At 43.7% G+C, this 23,097-nt stretch overlaps 1 protein-coding gene across 1 annotated transcript in view; it reads right to left on the bottom strand.

The window, feature by feature from the left end:
- Nucleotides 1-15,873: 15,873 nt before the first annotated feature.
- The window catches only part of LOC142302360 (sulfate transporter-like), a 35,796-nt gene continuing 28,572 nt past the window's right edge, over nucleotides 15,874-23,097 (bottom strand). The window contains exons 2-3 of the mRNA XM_075343418.1: nucleotides 17,673-18,272; nucleotides 15,874-17,475 (exon numbers count right to left, since the gene is read on the bottom strand). Of these exons, the coding sequence (XP_075199533.1) occupies nucleotides 15,874-17,475; nucleotides 17,673-18,272 (2,202 nt within the window). The remainder of the gene's footprint in view (nucleotides 17,476-17,672; nucleotides 18,273-23,097) is intronic.

Below are 23,097 nucleotides of genomic sequence, written 5' to 3'. Positions count from 1 at the left end.
CGGTTGCAAAAGAAGACCGCAAGAAGACTGCATTCGCTACTCCAATGGGACTCTGCGAGTTCAACAGTATGCCGTTTGGGCTGTGCAACGCCCCGGGAACCTTCCAGAGGCTCATGGAATGTTGCTTGGGGCATCTCAACTTCGAGACTGTTCTGCTGTATTTGGATGATGTGATCGTTTATTCCAAGATGTATGAAGCCCACCTGGAACATCTGGCAGAAGTGTTTGCGGCCCTCTCCAAGTACGGGATGAAATTAAAGCCCTCTAAGTGCCACTTGTTGAAACCCAAAGTGCAGTACCTCGGGCATGTGGTGAGCGCAGAGGGCATGGCCCCAGATTCTGAGAAAATCACTGCTATCCAGAGTTGGCTGCAACCTACCACAGTAAAAGAGGTGAGGCAGTTCCTGGGCCTGGTGGGCTACTACCGTCGCTTTATCAAGGGATACACGAAGATGGCCGCGCCCATGCAAGACCTCCTCATGGGACACACCAAGAATGGCAGAGCTCCCGGACCCCCGTTTGTCTGGGGTGAGAAGCATGAGGAGTCCTTCCAGCAGCTGAAGTCAGCCCTGATGGGAAGAAATCTTGGTTTATCCCGACTATGGCCTCCCGTTCATTCTTTACACTGACGCCAGCAATGTGGTATTAGGTGCGGTCCTGTCCCAGATGCAAGATGGAAGGGAGAAGGTGATCGCCTACACAAGCAGAATTAACCAGAATTACAGCTCCTTCAAACTGGAGTTCTTGGCCCTCGTCTGGGCGATAACAGAAAGGTTTAAACATTACCTAGCATTAGCGAAGTTCACTTCTTACACGGACAACAACCCGTTGACACATTTGGACATGGCCAAACTGGGTGCCTTAGAGCAGCGATGGGTGGCCATGCTGTCCAACTACAACTTCACCATCAAGTATAGGGCTGGCCGCTAGAACACCAATGCAGATGCACTGTCTCGAATGCCACACCTGCCCGATGAAGGGCTAGAGGAAGATGGTCTGGAGGAGATCGAGCTGCCCGCATTTCATCAGCCAAAGGATGAAAAGCCCTGTGTTGGCCAACAGCGAGTGAACCTTGACCCAATGCCCAGCCAGGGGTGGCAGGAAGCTCAGGATCAGGAGCCCGCAGTCCAGCTCATCAAAATGATGATTGCCCGAGGCGCTTCCAGGCTGGATACTACAGCCCCCTCTAAAGCTCAGCGGTTATGGAAAGAGATTACATAGTTACATAGTTACATAGTTACATAGTTACTTAGGTTGAAAAAAGACCTAGGTCCATCTAGTTCAACCTTCCTCCACCAGTTCTACATTTAGTCACTAAGTCATTTATAACCAACAATGTTTTGTGTACTGAGGAAATCATCCAGCCCTTTTTTAAAAGCTGTTATAGTATCTGCCATTACTACCTCTTGTGGTAGTGTATTCCACAGCCTGACCGCTCTAACTGTAAAGAACCCTTTCCTATTTAGGTTTCGGAATCGCTTTTCTTCCACTCGCAGTGAGTGCCCCCTAGTCCTTAGTACTGTCTTTGGAAGGAATAAGTCATGTGCCAGTCCTTTATATTGACCACACATGTATTTATACATATAAATGAGATCTCCTCTGAGACGTCTTTTTTCTAAGCTAAACATATCTAACTTTTTCAACCTGTCATCATATGGGAGGCCTTCCATTTCTTGTAATAGTCTAGTTGCCCGCCTTTGAACTGACTCTAACTTCTGAATGTCCTTTTTAAAATGTGGAGCCCAAAACTGGATCCCGTATTCCAGATGTGGCCTTACAAGTGATTTATAGAGGGGTAACAATACGTTGGGATCACGGGATCTAATCTCTCTTTTTATACACCCTAAAATCTTGTTTGCTTTAGCAGCTGCTGCTTGACATTGAGTGCTGCTGCTCAGCTTATTTGTAATGAGAATACCCAAGTCCTTCTCCTGTTCTGTAGTCCCGAGTTTACTTCCATTTAATGTATACGCAGCTATAGGATTACTCCGTCCTAGGTGCATTACTTTACATTTATCAACATTAAATCTCATTTGCCAAGTATCTGCCCATTCTGACATCTTATCCAGAACTTTTTGTAATATTGTACTATCCAGGTCAGTTTTTAATATCCTACATAGTTTGGTGTCATCGGCAAAGACTGACACTGTACTATCAATCCCATCCACAAGGTCATTAATAAAGAGAGTAAAAAGAATCGGTCCAAGCACAGATCCCTGCGGCACCCCACTGCTGACTATAGCCCATTTAGAGAATGTACCATTTATGACTACTCTTTGTTTCCTATCTTTTAGCCAATTCCTTACCCAGTTGCATATTGTGTCCCCTAGTCCTTGCTTCTGGAGCTTTAGTATAAGGCTATTATGTGGTACAGTATCAAATGCCTTTGCAAAGTCCAAATAAATCACATCAGCTGCATTACCAATATCCAGGTTTGAACTTACCCCCTCATAGAACCCCAACAGGTTGGTTAGGCACGACTTATCTTTCATGAATCCATGCTGTTTGTCAGTTATCATATTATTTTCTGCAATATATTTTTGCATGTCATCCCTTAAAATGCCCTCAAAAACTTTGCATACTACTGATGTCAGGCTTACTGGACGGTAGTTGCCTGGATCTACCCTCTTACCTTTCTTAAATATCGGTACCACATCAGCAATCCTCCAATCCTGAGGCACCAACCCTGTTACAAGTGAGTCTAAAAATATGAGATACAGCGGTCTGTCGATTACGGAGCTCAATTCCCTCAATATTCGTGGATGAATGCCATCTGGCCCTGGGGATTTGTCAATGTTTAATTTACTCAGACGTAGGCGTACTTCATCTTGTGTTAAATTAATTATATCGGGTGGTGGACTTTGATTTTTCACTTGTTGAATGATCCCTGGTACAGTCAGTTCCTTGGTGAATACAGATGAGAAATGCCTATTTAATATCTCAGTCTTTTGTTTGTCCTCTATAACTAACTTGTTATTATATTTTAAGGGGCCGATACTATCCTTTGTTTTCCTTTTGGCATTAATGTATTTATAAAAGATTTTGGGATTTATTTTAATGTCATTGGCGATTTTTGTTTCAGTAGCTAATTTTGCTTGTTTGATTTCTTTTTTACATTTCCTATTGATATCTTTATACTCCTGCAATGCTATTTCTGTATTCTCAGCCTTTAAGATTTTAAATGCCCTTTGTTTTTGTTTTATTATACTTTGTACAGTCTTATTTATCCATAGTGGTTTCTTTTTATTCCTGGACATTTTATTACCACTGGGTATACGTTTTTTACAGGACTCTAGTAGTATATCCTTAAACTTACCCCATTTATGTTCGGTATCCCCAGTTACCATGACTTTGTCCCAATCTACACATTTAAGCACTTCCCTTAATTTGTTGAAATCAGCTTTCCTAAAATTCCAGGTTTTAGCATTCCCCCTTTGAAATGTTCTATTGAATATTATGTTGAAGCTTACCATATTATGATCGCTGGTGCCCAAGTGCTCCCGGACCTGTAGATCTGAAATTGTATCCGGTCTATTTGACAGGACCAGATCTAGCAAATTATCTCCCCTGGTCGGTTCACCTACCATCTGAGAGAGGAAATGGTCTTGAATGGTAGATAAGAACTTACAGCTTTTAGCAGAACCAGAAGATTCTATGTCCCACTGAATGTCTGGATAGTTGAAATCCCCCATAATAAGAACCCGATTATTATTATTAGCTGCCTTTTCAATTTGTTCCAGCATTTCACCCTCTATTTGTTCAGGTATGTTAGGAGGCTTATAGCAAACTCCAATTAGCATTTTTCCATTATTCCCCTCCCCATGTACATTTACCCATACTGACTCTACATTGTTGCTGTTCCCCTCAATGTCATCATACAACACAGGTTTTAGGTTAGATTTAATAAATATACACACCCCACCACCTTTTTGGCCTTTCCTGTCCTTCCTAAATGTACTATAACCCTGTATGTTTGTCACCCAGTCATGGCTTTCATCCAGCCAGGTTTCCGTAATGCCCACCACATCATAATCCATGGTTAACATAAGAGTCTCCAATTCATTCATTTTGTTTGCAAGACTTCTTGCATTTGCCAGTAGACATTTAATCCTATTAACACCTTTATTACTCCTAGCCTCCCTAGGTTCCTTGTATGTCCCATCCCCCCCTAATCCTTCATTCACCCCTACCGTCTCCCTGTCTCTATCTGCTCTATCTATCCCCTTATTTGCTCCACTACCCTCCCTCCCCCCCCGATCCTAGTTTAAAAGCTCCTCCATCCGTCTGACCATTTTCTCCCCCAGCACAGCTGCACCTTCCCCATTGAGGTGCAGCCCATCCCTACCGTAGAGCCTGTAGCCGACTGAGAAGTCGGCCCAGTTCTCCATGAACCCGAACCCTTCCTTCCTGCACCAATTTCTAAGCCACATATTTATCTCCCTAAGCTCCCGCTGTCTTTCTAGTGACGCTCGTGGCACCGGTAGTATTTCTGAAAACACCACCTTGGAGGTCCTGGACTTGAGCTTCTCTCCTAGTTCCCTGTAATCATTTTTAAGGACCTTCTACCTGCCTCTAACTTTGTCATTAGTACCAATGTGCACCATGACCGCTGGGTTTTCCCCAGCCCCACCCAGCAATCTGTCTATCCGATCCACAATATGCCGAACCCGAGCACCCGGCAGACAACACACTGTTCGGCATTCACGGTCTCGGCGACAGATGACCCTGTCTGTCCGCCTAATTATAGAGTCCCCTACCACCAACATCTGTCTGGGCTTTGCTGCACTCCTATTTCCCTCCTTCCTACAGCAGTTGTTTTCCTGGTTGCTAGGAGCACCATCCTGCTGTAGTGACCCTAGTCCAGGCCCTTCATTCCTAATATCAGCCAAACAGGCATATTTACTAGGTTGTGCCAGGTCTGGACTAGGCTCCCTGACACTTTTCCCCCTACCTCTTCTTCTGTTACCCAGCTACCTACCTCTGGGTCCTGATCTTCCCCACCTCCACCCTCCTCCATATCACTGGCCACAGCCAGAGAAAGCTCAGTGAGCTCTAAACTCCTCTCCAGGTTTGCAATGCCCCTTAGTGTTGCAAGCTGCTTATTTAGATCAGTTACCTTGGCTTCCAAACATGCAACATGCTTGCATCGAGTGCAGGCATAGTCACCCTCGAACGGCTGCTCAAGGCATGCATACATCTGACAAGATACACACCTGGTAGCATTGTCCATGGAGCACCTATCAAATGGGGATCAACAGTAAAGTAGAAAAACAAAGAGAAAAAAACCCAATGGGAAACGTCTAAGGATAAATTCAAACTATGTTCTTGTGTCAAACTATGTAATTGTGTTGAAACTATGCACTTATCTTAAATACAGCACTTTACTTTAGTTCAGCACCTCGCTCGCTCAGCACCTCGCTCGCACTGGCTGGTTTATATAGATGTACAGAAGCTGCTAGAAGCTTCTAGAAACAGGTGTGACTAATCCTACTAATTAAATCACAAGACTACCTTTTTTTTTTTTTTTTTTTTCCCTTTTCACAGAATCACAAACAGACACACAATTCCCTAATGAAATTCAACAATTACAGTTATCACCACTATGTAATTGTGTTGAAACTATGCACTTATCTTAAATTCAGCACTTTACTTTAGTTCAGCACCTCGCTCGCTCAGCACCTCGCTCGCACTGGCTGGTTTATATAGATGTACAGAAGCTGCTAGAAGCTTCTAGAAACAGGTGTGACTAATCCTACTAATTAAATAACAAGACTACCTTTTTTTTTTTTTTTTTTCCCTTTTCACAGAATCACAAACAGACACACAATTCCCTAATGAAATTCAACAATTACAGTTATCACCACTATGTAATTGTGTTGAAACTATGCACTTATCTTAAATTCAGCACTTTACTTTAGTTCAGCACCTCGCTCGCTCAGCACCTCGCTCGCACTGGCTGGTTTATATAGATGTACAGAAGCTGCTAGAAGCTTCTAGAAACAGGTGTGACTAATCCTACTAATTAAATCACAAGACTACCTTTTTTTTTTTTTTTTCCCTTTTCACAGAATCACAAACAGACACACAATTCCCTAATGAAATTCAACAATTACAGTTATCACCACTATGTAATTGTGTTGAAACTATGCACTTATCTTAAATTCAGCACTTTACTTTAGTTCAGCACCTTGCTCGCTCCTCAGCACCTCGCTCGCTCGCTCGCTGGACCGCCTCTACCTGCATCAAGGAAAGCTGTATACGGGGTTGATTATCCCAAAAACACATGAAAAAGTTCCCAGCTGGTGGTACCCCAGGCGTGTGTGCCCAAGGTCCTGCAGGCCTACCATGACGGCACAGGGCACTTCGGCTGGAAGAAGCTGGAGATGCTGCTGAGGGAGCGCTTCTACTGGAGTGGGATGCGGGAGTCCGTGGAGGCCTGGTGAGTGTGGTCCCTGTACGCTGGGAAGATGGGACGAGGCCAGTCAGAAGGCCCCGCTGCAGCCGATTGTCACCCAGCAGTCGTTGGAGTTGGTCGCTCTGGACCATGTCAAACTCACGCCTAGCCGGAGCGGATACACATATACCCTGACCATCGTAGACCATTACTCAAGATTCATGGTGGTTGTCCCTGTCAAGGATTTAACAGGCCGCACTGCAGCCAGAGCCTTTCAGGCCTACTTTTGCCGGCCGCATGGCTATCCGGAGAAGGTGTTCACGGATCAGGCCCCGGCTTTTGAAGTGTTTCAGGAGTTCTGCAACCTGTACGGGTGCAAGAAGATCCGGACCACGGCCTACCATGCCAAGACTAACGGGATGAGCGAGAAGATGAACCATCTGGTCCTTAATCTCCTCAAGACACTGCCCCTGGAAAAGCGGAATTTATGGCCCGAGAAGCTGCCTGACTTGGTGGACATGTACAAGAACATCCCCTGCAGCTCCACCAAGTGCACACCTGCGTACCTGATGAGAGCTCGGCCGGGACGGCTGCCAGTGGACCTAGAATTGGACATAGAGGTGCCTGAAACTCTTCCCCCCACTGCCAATTGGAATGCCAAGCGACAGAAGCAGTACCGACAAATCCAGGAGTATGTAGAAAAGAATCTGCACCAGAGTCGGGAGAGGCAAGAACAGCACTTCAACAAGCGGGCTCAGGCTGCCCCTTTTAAACCCGGAGATGTGGTGCTGAAGCATAAAAGGAGGATGCACAAGCTTGATGATCAATGGGAAAGGACCCCCTACGTCATACAGCCTGCCAGATGGGAGGACAAGAAGACATATCTGATTTGTCGCGACCAGGGGAGGACCACGGCCACTATTTCCAGGGACCACCTGAAGAGATGACCAGGGCCCCTGAAGCTGATGGGCGAGGTTCCTGTTCCCACGTCGAGCGTGGAGAAGAAGAAAGAGGTGATCCACACAGTGATGGGTGATTTTCCGGCTGACTGGCCTATGCAGAATGGCGCGGTGATTGTTCCCGTGATAATGTTCCCACAACCCGTGGAAGAAACGGAGCCAGAGGGGCCCGTCAGCGAGTCACCCGAGCAAGCGCCCAGGGATGCATCTACACCACACCCCCGCAGGTCTCTGCCCGCCATACCTGACACTCGAGAAGAGGGGCCTGTCGTCCCCTCTCCTCCACCAGCCCCACACGAGAGTATAGGGGTCAGAAGGTCCACACACCCTAATTTTGGTCAGCCCATGCTCAGATACAGGGAGACCGCAATCTAGGGGTGTTCCATGTTGATTGTGTAAATAGATGTGTGAATGAATGTCAATTAACTGAGATTTTCACCTGATTAAGATGAGTATTAAGAGGTAGCGGTTCCCGGCTACCTTTCTACCCGTCCCCGTTGGGACCTAGTTGATGTTCCCATTCCATTTTTACACCGTTTATACAAAAAGACAAGGCCGAGAACTTGCAGGCCAACCCAGAAACTATTGGGCCTTGTAAATAGTCCCTGACCACCCTTTTCATAGTCCTGCAGTCTCCGGAGAGGCTGGTTGGAGGAAGGGCCTGCGGGAAATTGTAGGCCGAGGTCCTGTCACTAGTGAGACCGGTGACGGCCGTCCGAGTCCAGGGTCCCCTGGACGTGGGGCCTCTGAGAGAGACTGCCGGGTAGGGAACTTGTTACGCAGCCCATGTGGGTAATACCCGGACCCAAACCCGTTTTCTGGACTGGGGAAAAGGGGTGCTGACCTGGTTTTTAGAGGCAGCACTAGTGCTAGGTTTGCTTGGGTGGGCAAAAATGAAAAGGACCCGGTCCCGTCCCGTTTTAATAAAAATGTTTTAATGCAACGTTTAAGTAAAATGCCTCCCGTAAGGGAAGAAAACAAAAATATGCTTAATTGTACAAAAGTTATTATACCTGTAAATATGTTTTATCTTTTTCAGTTCAAAAAGCAAAATAAACCGGTGGTGATCGGACAGCCCGCGGACGGTCTGTGGTTAACCAAGGGGGAGTGTGACGCCCTGGCCCAGCCAGGTAGTCACAGATAAGGCCCCGCATTACACCTGTCCCCCATAGGTAACATAAAGCCAAACATTTAAAACCTAGTCACCCCCCTCAGGGCTTGATGGACACACCAGGGGGCGGAACCAAGCGGTTGGAAGACGCCCAACGAGGAGTCTCAGATAGCCTGGGGCGGGAAAGTAAACAGTTGTTAGTGGAGGTGGTGAATTCAAGTTGGAGAGGTGTGTGGGCTGGAGCTGTGTGCAGCTCCAGCAGAGGAGAGAACCCAATTTGAGCAGGTGCCAGGGTAGGAGCCCTGGTACCTTTGGCTAGGAGGCAGACGGCGGTCTCCGTCTGCAGGAGTCGGGAAGACGGCTCAGTGGAACCGAGGTGGACCAGGACAGGGTTGTAGCCCACCGGTACCGACCCGGGGAAACGACTCAGAAACCGAAGCACAAAGGGGGGTACTCAGACCCTGAAGCTAGGTCCAGAAGCTACTGGGGGCTACCTAATTAACTGATTGCGGCCAGGACTAGAGGTCCTGTCCCACTCAAAGTCTCAACTGAAGGCAACAGCCCAACGAGACCACCGCCATGGCTCAGAGATCACACGGGCCAGCGTCTGCGGGCAAAGGGCTCCTTAGGCGACAACAAGCCAGGAGCGAACTCCTGAAGTTGCAAGCACAGGCAGTCCACCATCAAACACAGGTGCGGGAGAAAGACAGAGACCACAGCCGGGTGGGGGACCAGACTGCAGCCGGCTGCGGGCACCAACCACCATCACCTTGGTTTACTAGAGACTCGTGTGTTTACTAATAGTGAGTACAACAGCACCCTCCGGTCGCCCATCTCCCTGCATCGCCAAACTCCCAACGGGTCCCGGGGCCACCATCCCTGCCCACGGAGGGGTTAACAACTTGCTGCACAACATCTCCCCCGGATGCCCCGTGACTGCAGCGGTGGTGTCCACCTTCACCACATCCCGTGGGTGGAGTCACGAACTTAACACGGCTCCGGCCGTACATTTACGTCCCCAAACCACAACCCCCCTTTTTAGTTGAAGTGACCGCGAGACCCCCTGGTCCGGAGACCCTCGAGCCACCCACTGAAGGTCCGGATCCGAGCGGCTCGGCTGCCGAGCACAGGGCGGTACATTTGCTCCGGACACTCAGGTTGTAGGGGGACCCTGATAATCCCCTCACCTGGCAGATTTAACAGGTAGTTTGATGCGTACTCTCGTTCAAGGGTTCTGCAACCCGCCTTGTGCTTAGTTCTGTGAGTACTGGTCCCGCACTCCGCTGGCAACCCTCGGTTCCTTGAGTACTTACTCCACAGCAACCCTCCTCCTGTTTTAGCTCCATTTCTTTCTTCAGGTTTTAACACCTTTCTCCTCACTTTCTCTCACTTTCACCTCCTCACACTGAACTAACTCCTCACTCCTAACTGACTTCAGTTCCCACCTGCTCTCTGTTCAACTCCAGCCCCTCCCAGGTTTCTAGCTTACCGATTGGATTAGCCCCTTTCCAATAGGCGGCCTTCATCCGGCCCATCTCTAAGTTGTCTCCAAGCAGGGAAGAGGGGTTGTGTGTTTGTGTCTTGTGTTGTCACTGGCACTGGTATTCCAGGGTTTGGGTTGTCCACTGTTGGTTACTTATTTTGTGGCACCTGATACCTCAGGGGTGCTACATTATCTTAATGTAAACGGTTAAAGATTGATGTGTCCCAAGCTCCCTGAAAGTTGGTACACTTTGGAAGCTGGGGAAGTGGGAGGGGGGATGAAGAAAGGAGGATGAAGGACTCAAGGCTGATAGTCTATAGAAGGTGGTAGGGGGTCATTAGCCTGTAGCATCAGTCACATACAATATGAGCGAAGGAGGGGGGAGAATTTGGAGCAGGTTATGTTTGTTTAAGGCAGGGCGGGTCCTGTTTATTTGTGGTAAATACAACTAATTTCAGTAAATAGATTTGGTATATTCTGGGAGGACTTGTTATCTTTACAATACCCAGCTGACTTAAGCCAGCAATAGTTGCTGGAAGGGGTGAGGAGAGGAGCACAGCCATATCAGGATGTCGGACATATATATCAAGATGGGGGACATATTTACCAGGATTTTGGAGATATATACCAGGATGGGCCCGGGATGGTCAACATATATACCAGGATGGCCCCGGGATGGGGGACATACATATTAGGATAGGCCCGGGATGGGGGATATATATACCAGGATAGGCCATAGGGGACATATAATTAAAAGGATAGGTGTGGGATGGGGGACAGTTTACATTCACTTACAGGCTTTGTGCTTGACTGGGCCACACTTGTGTCGTGATTGTGCAAAGTATTGCAATATTGTCCCATGTAAGTTGAATTGGACAATACTGCAATACTTTTCAAGCCAATCTAAACATTGATGTGTGCAATTGAAGGATGGTATGGACGGGCTCCTCCTTCACCAAAGAAAGTCAGTGTGTGTGTCAGGGCAGGGTGTGTGACACTTACTATTTTCTTTGGTTTGGCGTCCCTCACTCCAAAGCCGGTCCCCGTCATAGACAAAGTAGACTAGTAGACAAAGTAGACAAACACTGGAGTACTTATGGCAAACCAAAACTTGAACAGTTTATTCTTTCCACATTATGACAGACATGGCCACACTCTTGACGGTTCTGCAGGGTACTATCACTGAACCTATCCCCTATGGAACTTGTCCTGAAACTGCCGTGCACCTGTGTCTCCATTCCCCCATGCTTCTTCTCACCCCTGTCCACTTCTGGGCCCCATTGGCTGTCTAGTCATATGACTTCCCTGAGCCTGCTGGGGTGAGCTGTGGGCTCCTGATTTTTAAGAGGTTCCCTGACTGACTCCTGACACTATGCCATGTCTTTACTCCTTGAACCCTTCTGCAGAACTCCCTCTCACCAGGCCGATCTCTATAAACAACCCAATTGTCATCTATCACTCCTCCCCTATCTTTTCTAAAATCTATCTCACTACTGCTCTTATCTCACTGCTGCTCTTGCCCAATTGCTAGGTGGTACTGGTTGCTACATGGTCTCGACTCTGCTACATAGGGGGCCTGCACTTCACTAGCAATAGTAGTCATTTAACCATATACACATAAGCAGCATACTTGGTACCTAAAAAACACATTATTTTTACAACACAGACAATTAGCATAAAACAGCAGGGGGTGTGCGACCACCTCCTATACAGTGGTATAGATTAAAGCTTTTGGGCTTCAATGCAAAATCTCCAACAGCACCCCTTACTCTCCGACCCATGCCCAGCACCCTGTGTACACTTCGCACAAGATGTCCCACTAACACAGGTTTTTAAAAATAATAGTCTTTTCATATGGGGCAAAGAGACTTTTTGGCCTCCTTGTTATGATCTGGTCAACGTGGATGATCACAAAAATCCCATCAGCAGAAAAAACACAAGAGTAGTTGGAACCTGAGCTGACCGAGCTGACCGCAATCTATCAGACCCCTATCTGTCAGACCACACTAGAGGTAGTCATGGAGCGTTCCTAAAAACCTAGACGCCACGTCACAGCCGGAGAAACTTACTACACCTCACAGATAGAAATGAGGAAACCTATCTTGCCTCAGAGTAGTCCCCAAAGGAATAGCAAGCCCCCAACATATAAAGTCAATGGTGATGTAAGAAAACACAATACACAGATAGGAAATAAAGATTAGCAAACTCCCAATTAACTCCCACACCTGTTGAGGCAAAGTCAGCTTCACCCCAAGTCCTGACCACCAGAGGGAGCTCCAAACCATCACCCCCTCGGATGACATTTACAACACCTCCCCCAGTCTCCAGAGTTCAGGAGCAAGTGTAATCTTTGTATCTATTATTATTATGCCACTGTGTGTGTGTGTGTGTGTGTGTGTGTGTGTGTGTGTGTGTGTGTGTGTGTGTGTGTATGTTTTAGCCCTTCTACTAAATACTCATAGTGTTCTGTAAACTCATGTTCTAAAATAAATTGCAAAAATTCAGAAGCACTGTAACTTTTTAAATATATTTTATTATTTTATCAATTTTTTGTTATAATACAATTGTAGTAGTTAAACTGTACTTTGAACAGCACTTTGAGTAAATCAACAGTTCAAGAAAATGTAAGTAACTTTGTAATGTATCTTATCAGAGAAATCTGCTTCTGTCTCCACTCATCATCCACTTCTTCTCTTAGAATACTGTGTTATTTAAAGGGGTTATCCACTGCCACTCATATCCACATTGAAGGTCAGTGCTTCCTATGTGGTTACAATTCCAAACATCTGCCTAAATATGCACACATTGACAGGTATTGTGATCATGTGCTGTTCATTAAAGGGAATGTCACTCTTTTGCATTATTTTAGTTATTATTTTGGCCATACAGGTGGCATAAAGGTGAAATTAGCCATACCTGTATGCCTCCTGGGCAATGGATCATTTGGCAAAAATCAACTTTTATATCTTCTATCTTCCAGGCTATGGGGAAAGTGCTGCCCAGATGATAAGCCTGTCTCCAGTCTTCATTATACAGGATTCTTCCTCCCCTTTACTTCAGAGTTTTGGTAATGTCAGGTGCGAAGCTAGAAATCCCGCGCCTGCATAGGCATCAGGCATAATGTGCAGGCGCAAGATTTCTGGCTGCATCACAGGGACACCAGGGAAGAGAATGGGAGGAGAAATCCTGTATAATGAAGACTGGGGGCAAATTATCTTCTGGGCAGCGCATTCCCCATAGCCCGGAAGATAGAAGATATAAAAGAGGAGTGTTCCAAAACAACCATTTATCCAGGAGGCACACAGGTATGGCTAATTTTACCTTTATGCCACCTGTATGGCCAAATTAATAACTAAAAAACACAAAAGGGTAACAGATTCACTTTAATTCCACCTGCACACATTGAGTATTTGGTGTTTTTCACCTCAGTATTTCAATAGGGAATAAACAACTGGAATGACAAGAAGCACATACATTACCTGAAAAAGCATGGAGGGTTAGTGTAGTTTACAAGGCTCACTTTGAGTAGTTGTGAGAGTCATGTACGTAAACGGCTGTTGCAGAAACCCTTGGATAAGATGATATGAGTGGGAGGACGAAAGTGAAAAACCATGCTGCCTCTGAAGAACCACTGATCCAAGGATAGTGAATTGGTGATTTTTTTACTTGTCAACACGTTTCTGAGAATCAGTCTCCAAGTTCAGGACAAAAATATCCCATATAGGTGGGAGCATAAGCAGGGAGGTTTTATATACATTGGATAAATAAAGACAATTGGGGCAAAAAAAAGTATCTATGTTTGCTGTTCAAATGGTCATGAACGGACACAGCATGGTCAGCTGGTACAATGCAAATCATCAACTGTTGTGAATGATAAATATAGGTATGAATAGTAGACAATTTGTTGTATATCAATATAGAATAAGTTCAGAATAAAGCTATTTTTAGAGGCAAATTTGGTGGGCAAATGGGCATTAACCTGTATAACTGTATTCCCCTGAATAAAAAGTTAAACTACAGGAAGAGACTATGTATGACCATGTGGTGTCAGTTCATGCCCATTTGCACTCCAAATAAAGATACAATTTATTTTGTGACTAATTGACTTTATCAGCCCATGTACAAACAGTATAATCCTCCCTGCTTGTGCTCCAACCTACTTGTGTTTCTTGCCTTGATGAAAGAGATTGATTCTCAGAAATGCATTGACAATTAAAAAATCACCAATTCAACATCTTTGGATCAGTGGTTCTTCACCAACAGCGCGATTTTTCACTTTCATCCTCCCACTCAGATCATCATCATTACCTCAGTATTTGTACGCCAAAACCAGGAGTGGGTAATAAATACAGAATTGGTGATGTGTTTCTATAAGGCCCCATGCACATGTTGAGTATTTGGTGAGTTTTTTACCTCAGGATTTGTAAGACAAAATCAGGAGTGGTTAATAAATACAGAAGTGGTGCCCGTGTTTCTCTATAAGGCCACGTGCACATGTTGAGTATTTGGTGAGTTTTTACCTCAGTATTTGTCATCCAAAACCAGGAGAGGGTAAAAAAAATGCAGAAGTTGAGACGTGATTCTATAAGGCTATGTGCACATGTTGAGTATTGGGTGAGTTTTTTTACCTCAGTATTTGTAAGACAAAACCTGGAGTGTGCAATAAATACATAAGTGGTGACATGTTTCTATTATACTTTTCCTCTGATTGTTCCACTCCTGGTTTTGTCTTACAAATACTGAGGTAAAAAAAACTCATCAAACACTCAATGAGTGCCATTCGCCTAATAGAAACACATTTCCACTTCTGTATTTATTACCCACTCCTTTGCCTTATAGATACTGAGGTAAAAAAATCACCAAATACTCAACGTGTGCTCGTGCACTTATAGAAACACGTCTCAACTATTTTGTGCCCACTCCTGGCTTTGGCTTACAAATACTGAGGTAAAAAACTCACTAATACTCAAGGTGTGCACATGGCCATATAGAATCACGTTTCAATCATTTTGTGCCCAATCCTAGTTTTGGCTTACAAATACTGAGGTAAAAAACTCACCAAATACTCAATGTGTGCATGTGGCCTTATAGGAACACATTTCAACCATTTTATTCCCACTCCTGGGTTTTTCTAACAAATACTGAGGTAAAAAAACCTCATCAAATACTCATGGCTTAACATAGGACATGTGCGTGATACCTGATGACCTTCCTCACCTTTCTTCATTTGTATGGGGTCATAACGTAATCAGCACTGTTCACATTCAATGTGGAAGTGAGTAATTGTGTGTATGCCATTATAAAGAGGAGCAGAGAATCTGAAACTCTGTTGAATACAAAATAAGTCATCAGCCTTATAAGATATATGACAAAATAATCAGCACAGTCTTAAACCTACTTAAGAAAAAAAATACAGTTTAACCTTAATATTTTGGACATATTAACCTGCTTGTTTTATAAACTTGAGGTTTCTTAATGTCCCGCTATTTCTAAAAGTACTTTTATTTTGCTATTTTTTTTTATAGTAAACCCCAGCAAATAATTTATTAACATATTCCATGGTAAGTATTATGAGTTAAGAAACTCTCAACTGCTTTTCGTTCTGAATTTGAGGTGACTAGAATTTTTTTTTCTAAATTTTTGATATTTGAAACAGTACAAGACATAATGTCCACGTGAACTGTGTTATAACATGAAACGGTCACATCCTAGTTGTAGGTGTTCAGCTTAATATGAATATTTACAAGTATATGCTACCGAGTTATCTATGTAGATAACATTTTTATGCCGGAGGTAATTGTCCATAAATCTTATTTCAGCCTTCCTTAATTTCTAAGGTCATCACTTATGGCTGCTACCGAGTTATCTATGTAGATAACATTTTTATGCCGGAGGTAATTGTCCATAAATCTTATTTCAGCCTTCCTTAATTTCTAAGGTCATCACTTATGGCTTGAGCAGGGTCAAAAGAGAAAGCATTATCTCTTAACTGAATTTCTTTCTGTTTTTCGCGGAACTTCCTTTCTGCAAATGTTACGGCATCATGCACACTATGAAAAGCCAGTAACTCTACATCACCACTTGTATTAACAAAATATCCCCCATCATGAAGGGATCGGCGCACTGATGGGTTGCAGTTTACAAGAAATACTTCAACACCAATCTCCTCAAAATCTTTGCGGACCTCTTTGAGAATACCTAGGCCAACAGTGTCTATGAATTGCATGGCGCCACAATCAATTAAAAGTGAGTGAATGTCAAGTTGGGGGACTTTTACTTTGGAATCTCTCTGAGGCTTCTGTACAGTTTTAATCAAATTAAACCTGGCTATGAACCTATTGCTTGTTACTCTTGATGCTGCCTCCTCTTCCTTCTTGGCCTTCCTTTGCAGAGCGGCCACTAGAGATGGGTTAATTTCTGTCTTGCTGTATAGAGAGTTTCTGAAATAGTCTTTGTTTGCATAATATAGAGAGGCATCAAAGCGGAATATTTTAACATAAGGAATAGTGTTCAGCTCCTTGTAGGTGAACTGGTCCTCATAAATCTCTGTCCCACTGACCTTACCTAATAAAGTGGCCCTTGGCCTCTGTGTACGAAAGATTACACAGAGCATAGAGAAGCAAACCGCCACTAGTAGCCCAATTTCAGTGGAGATTAAGGAGGATGCTAACATGCTAACCCACCAGACCACTGTGTCAATTTTACTTATCCTCCACATTTTTGGAGTATCTGCAAATTTTCGTAGCGCTCCCCTGAGACTGCAAATAGTGATGACTCCTAAAATACAGTTTTGTAATGAATAAAATAAAGGAGCTATAGCAAGAAGTACAAGCAGCAATACAGCAGAGCTGATTATGCCATTCAGTTGGGTATTAGCACCTGTAGATTCTCTCAGCAGACTTTTAGCAAGGGCAGCACAGCTGCTGAAACAGGAGAAAAAAGATGGAATCAGATTGCACATACCAATAGCTATCATCTCCTGATTGGTGCTAATTGTGTACCCATGCTTTTTGGCAAAAATTTCAGCAAGGGATACTGTCATTGCAAACCCAATAATTGCAATAGGGACTGCATCAGCAGCTATACTCGGAATGAGACTCCAGTTTGGGGCTTTGGGTGTCTGGAAACCAGTAGGAATGGTGCCACATACTGAGGACTTATATTTAGTATTAAAATTAAAGTAATGGGAAACCAGTGTGCCTACAATGATGACAATTAATTCTACTGGAAATGGGATTTTCATCTTACTTTTGAATCTATCATTGATTTCTTTGATAGGCACAATAGTGATTATTGCAATTATGCTAGTTACTACATCACATATATTGGTGTTTTTTATATATGTAAAGATGTCAATCCAAGTCATAACCAGTGCCCCTGCTCCATCACGACGAGGCAACTTTAATCCGAGGAGATACTTCATCTGGGAAGTCAGAATAGTAAGGGATGACCCTGTAACAAAACCACTCAGCAAGGGTTCTGACAAGTACATGGAGATGAATCCCAATTGAAATATTCCCAACAGGATCTACAAAGGAAATAAAAATGGAAATAAAATTAATTAATAACTAAGTAGTCAAATATTTAATTAAAATTAACAATATAATTTACATTAAAATCATTAGGTTTTTTTATGTAGCCTATATATCATAGTATTATAGAACAATCCTATTCTTTAACTTAGATTATTTCATTTAATCCATTATTTTTCAAATGTCTACTTACCTGATAGACTCCAACAATGAAAGTCAAAGATGTGGCCACAGTAATGGCATAACAGCTTTTATCACATATAGTTCCATTGATGAGAGTTGAGTTCACCACTGTTGTGGTAGTCCCATCTGTAATGTACCCTGCAGCTTTAAGTTGTTTGTTCACAGACTCTCCTACCATCAAACACAGCACTCCATATGTTCCAACACAATTATGGCGGGACGTTGCTGTTAAGAAATAGATTATGCAGCAGAAGAAGTTGGTGTATAATCCATAGATTGGGTCTTGGTTGGCCAACAGAGAATAAGCAATTGACTGGGGAATGGTGACAATGCCTACAATGATGCCAGATGTGATGTCACCAGGTAGGTATTTCTTAATCTTATATCGTGGAAACCAATGGAGAACAGGGAAGAGTGTCAGACAAAAATTGGCAACCACTTTTGGGCCACTTTCACAGTATTTCTTGGCTTTCTCCGTGATGAGTTCTTTGGTGCTAAGTTCAGGTTGGGCATGTTCTTCAAGCTTTACATGCATATATTGAAATGAATGTGAATCCGGACGTTCATTCTGATCAGGAAAATCATTTACAGAGTCCTCAAGATCTTCAGGCTAGTATTAAAAATATAAAAGCAAATGTGAATTTACCCATTAAAATATAGAAACAGCAAGGGTGACATATAAAATTTAACAATATATCAATAATATAATGTAATAATATACTGAAGACATAAGTTCAAGAATGACGGTTCAGATGGCGCAACATATTTTTTAAGCTATTATCTAAGTAATACATTATGGATTTAAAGTGCTTGAGATAAATTAAGTCAAAAGGCCACATGGTTAATGAAGGAGATAACTTTGTAAATGCCAATTACCTAGTACTCAGTTTCTAGGAAGGAACTTTTAACTTAATATTTATGGTAGATAACCCCACATAGTCATTTGCACACAGGTCCGGACCTGGCAAACATTTCTTATCAGCCAAGCATTTCAAAGGTAGGAGAGACTCGGCGAGTCGAGTATGCAGAGTCTTAGAAAGTGCAAAAATATTGCAGGCAAACACAAAATGAACTATATCCTGATGCAACTCCAGCTGCCAAAAATGATGAGAAAGAAGATTCAAAGTTGCTTTATTATCTGATTGACCTGCAAGACTGAGTTATGATGTTCACTTAAGATTTTAAGGCTCAAATTGAAAGGCACAAATAATTTCCCTGTAGGACAGGTAGCATGGGCATCCACCTGAACCTTTAACATCTTGCTCTCAAGATCTGAGCCCACAGTGGACAATACCAGCTACCTTTGCAAAATAGGAACAGTCTAATCAGAACTCCACCAAGGAAACAATCCTTGTGATACAGCATGGACCTAATCAGGGTCCATCCGAAAATTTGAACATGAAACCAGTTACCCCAAAAATAGCATCTCCTGTACGGCGAATATCTGTAATACCTGCCTGACATATACCTAATGAATCTCAAAATGGGGCAAGTAAATCAAAATATTGTTAAGATAAACCACTACAAATCTGCTTACGAGATGGTGAAAAATATAATTTACAAAATTTAGCAAAATGGTGGAAATATTCATCAGACCAAATGGTATGATGAGATTTTCATAATGCCCTTCAGGAGTAAAAAATGCCATTTTCCACTCATCCACTTCCCTTATTCTAATCAGAATGTAAAGCCCAACTTTGAGAACTATTTAACACCAACAATCTGATTAAATAAATCAGAAATGAGGGTAAGGGGGTAAGGGTTCCGAATGGTAATCCGATTTAACTCACAAAAATCTAAACAAAGACTTAGGCCTCCTTTGGATCACTGTTTTTGAATATTTATCACTTGTTTATTATAACAAATGTGCATTCTTTTTTGTTTATATGTAAAAAAACAAGTTTAATAGTAAAAAAAAAAATGCTTTATTTTTTTCACATTTTACTCCTTTCTTGTAATATAATTTTAAAATTAGCACCATATAGTAATTTTGGCCGACATCTTACCCCATCCTGTTACCTTTCTTGTAGTAATGTGCCCCATCCGAGTCCCATTCTGTAGTAATGTGCCCATCCTTGTCCTCATCCTGTAGTAATGTGCCCATCTTTGTCCCCATTCTGTAGTAATGTGCCCATCCTGGTCCCTTTCCTGTAGAAATGTGCCCATCCAGTAATAATGTGCCCCATCCTAGTCCTCATCCTGTACTAATGTGCCCAATCTGGTCCTCATCTTGTAGTAACGTAATCATCCTTGTTTCCTTGTAGTTAGGTTCCAAACCTGGTACCTATCTTGTAGTAATATGCCCATCGTGGTCCCCATCCTGTAGTAATGTGCCCATCATTGTCCCCTTTTACTAATGTGCCCATGCAGGTGCTTTTGTTATAGTAATATGTTTATCCTTGTCCTCTTCTTGTAGCAATGCCCCATCCTGTAAGATTATTCACTATTGTGCCATACCTCACATACACACAAACAATTCTTCTCACCTGTCCTCCATTCCCTTGGTGTCCTCTCAAGAACACCTTAACGTTGATATCTGGGCACAAGTAAATTTGGCCACCTTTATTTTCTAAGGCCCCTTCCACAAATCAGTTTTTTTCCATCAGTCACAATCCATTTTGTGACTGATACGACGGGATGCGTTGCAGATTGTGGTAAAACTGATGCGACGGATCACTTTAAAAAACTGATCTGTCGTACCACTTTTTCATGGCAAATGTTGTTTGCTATTGAAAAACCTATATAACCCCATCCTAGACGAGAGAGCAAGAGAGAGAATGAGAGAGAGAGAGAGAAAGGGAGAGAAAGTGAGAGGGAGAGTGAGAGAGAGAGAGAGAGAGAGAGAGAGACATCACTGTTTGTTTTTCCAACGGAAACAAAAAATGTTACTGTGGACTTCGTCTCTGTCTTTAGTAGTGTTGAACCACCCCCCTAGCATTTGAGTTCGGTTTGGTTCGTCGAACAGCGGCTCCGTTCGACGAACTCCTTCGAACCCTATTGAAAACAATGTCAGGCAAACACAAACACATAAAAACACATTATACATATACACATACAATTAATAAACATTGCCATTACACTTACAGGTCCCCGTGACGCGTCCTGCACTCTGTCTCCCGCCACTTTTCCTTCCGATCATCGCTGTGTCCTCTTGGTAACCAGCACTGATGATAGGACCTTCCGTGACGTCAAAATAGCATGTGACCAGTCACGTTTGTATTATATCATTGACTACAGACTGGTCACATGAATAGATGTCATGCTAGGTCCTGTCAGTGCAGCTCTCTGGTATGCGGTGCTCGTTCCAGCATCTCCGTGTACCAGTGAGATGCTTGGGCACATGCTTGACTCCCTGTTCTTGCATGTCGGCGCTCTTCACAGAGTCAGCCCACATACAAGGACTGGATGTCACAGCCAGTAAATAACGGAGATCACCGTTGCTATAGTAATCAGCCTGTCAGCGGTGACGTTACCACTTACAGCCCACAGCCTCTGCTCACTCACTGAGTGATTAGATTGCACGGGAGCAGCAGCGTCTTCCTCCCATGCAGTGCTGTTTGATGTAGCAGAGCTTCATGGGTTGAAGGAGAAAGAAGACAGAAGACCAGGATCGTGGAGGGCTGAGAGGGAGTAATAAACATTGAGTCTCTAAGTGTGTCTGTGTTTTTACTTCTATTAAAGTATTTTTTTCTCTGTGTAGTGTCTTTTTTTTAACCCTTTATTGGAGATTCTTAATGGCCGGGTCAAACTTGCCTGACATTAAGAATCTCTGGCTTAATACTAGCTAGTAAAACAAAGCTAGTATTAACCCATTATTACCCAGCAAGCCACCCGGCTTCAGGAAGAGTTGGATACAGCGCCAGATGATGGCGCTTCTATGAAAATGCCATTTTCTGGGGCGGCTGCGGACTGCAATTCGAAGCAGATGGGCCCAGAAAGCTCGGGTTAACCTGTGCTGCGCATTCCAATCCCCAGCTGCCTAGTTGTATCTGGCTGGACACAAAAATGGGGCGAAGCCCATGTAGGTTTTTTTTAATTAATTCATGAAATTCATGAAATAATTAAAAAAAGGTCTTCCCTATATTTTTAGTTCCCAGCCGGGTACAAATAGGCAGCTGGGGGTTGGGAGCAGCCGTACCTGCCTGCTGTACCTGGTTAGCATACAAAAATATGGCGAAGCCCACGTGATTTTTTTGGTAGGCAAAAAACTCTGGCATACAGTCCTGGATGGAGTATGCTGAGCCTTGTAGTTCTGCAGCTGCTGCCTGCTCTCCTACATACACTAGTGAATGGAGCATGCTGAGCTTTGAAGTTCTGCTTCCCCTGTCTCTCCCTCCAGCATACAGTTCTGGATGCAGTATGCTGAGCCTTGTAGTTCTGCAGCTGCTGTCTGCTCTCCTCCATACAAACAGCAGACAGCGGCTGGGAATCAAAAATATAGGGAAGCCCTTTTTTTTATTATTTCATGAATTTCATGAAATAATTTAAAAAAAAATGACGTGGGCTTTGCCCAATTTTTGTGTCCAGCCAGGTACAACTAGGCAGCTGGGGATTGGAATCCGCAGTGCAGGGTGCCCAAGCTTTCTGGGCACCCCTGCTGCGAATTGCAGTCCACAGCCACCCCAGAAAATGGCGCTTTCATAGAACCGCCATCATCTGGCGCTGTATCCAACTCTTCCAGCTGCCTTGGTGACAGGTAGCTCGCTGGGTAATAATGGGGTTAGGGCTAGCTGTATATTTTCAACTGGCCCTAATCCGAAATTCATGGTGTCACGCCAATATTAGACATGGCCACCATGAATTTCTAGTACAGATAAAAAAAAATACAACACACATAAAAATATTTTTATTAGAAATAAAACACAACACAATTAGTGACTCCATCTTTATTGAAATAAAGAACCCCCCTCCGCAGTAATCCTGGGTCAAGGGTCCCATGCTGTCTAATCCGGATCCAATATCATCTGATCGGTTTGCTGGAAGGCAAAGCGATCAGATGATGTGTCAGGTTCAATGGCCTGAATCACATGACAGCAGCTGTAAAAAGCAGGCCTCACCACTCGACTTATAGTGTCAGCTGATCCCGTCAGGTGACCACATCAGCTGATCATCGCCAGGTCTGAGAGAGAGGGAGAAGAGAGAAAGAGAAGAGAGACAGAAGAGAGAGAGAAAAGAGAGAGAGGAGAGAGAGAAAAGAGAGAAGAGAGAGAGAAGAAAGAGACAGAAGAGAGAGAGAGGAGAGAGAGAATGAGAGAGAGAAAAAGAGAGAGAAAAGAGAGAGAAAATAGAAAGAGAAAATAGAGAGAAAAGAGAAGGGAGAGAGGGAGAAAGAGAGAGAGAAGAGAGAAAAAGAGGAGAGAAAGAAGAGGAGAGAAGAGAGAGAAAAGAAAGAGGAGAGAGAGAGAAGAGAGAGAAGGAGAGCGAGAGAGAGAAGA

The sequence above is a fragment of the Anomaloglossus baeobatrachus genome, chromosome 4 (genome assembly GCF_048569485.1).
Source record: "Anomaloglossus baeobatrachus isolate aAnoBae1 chromosome 4, aAnoBae1.hap1, whole genome shotgun sequence".
NCBI classification, from domain to species: Eukaryota; Metazoa; Chordata; class Amphibia; order Anura; family Aromobatidae; genus Anomaloglossus; species Anomaloglossus baeobatrachus.
This window is presented reverse-complemented; position numbering and strand designations above follow the sequence as displayed.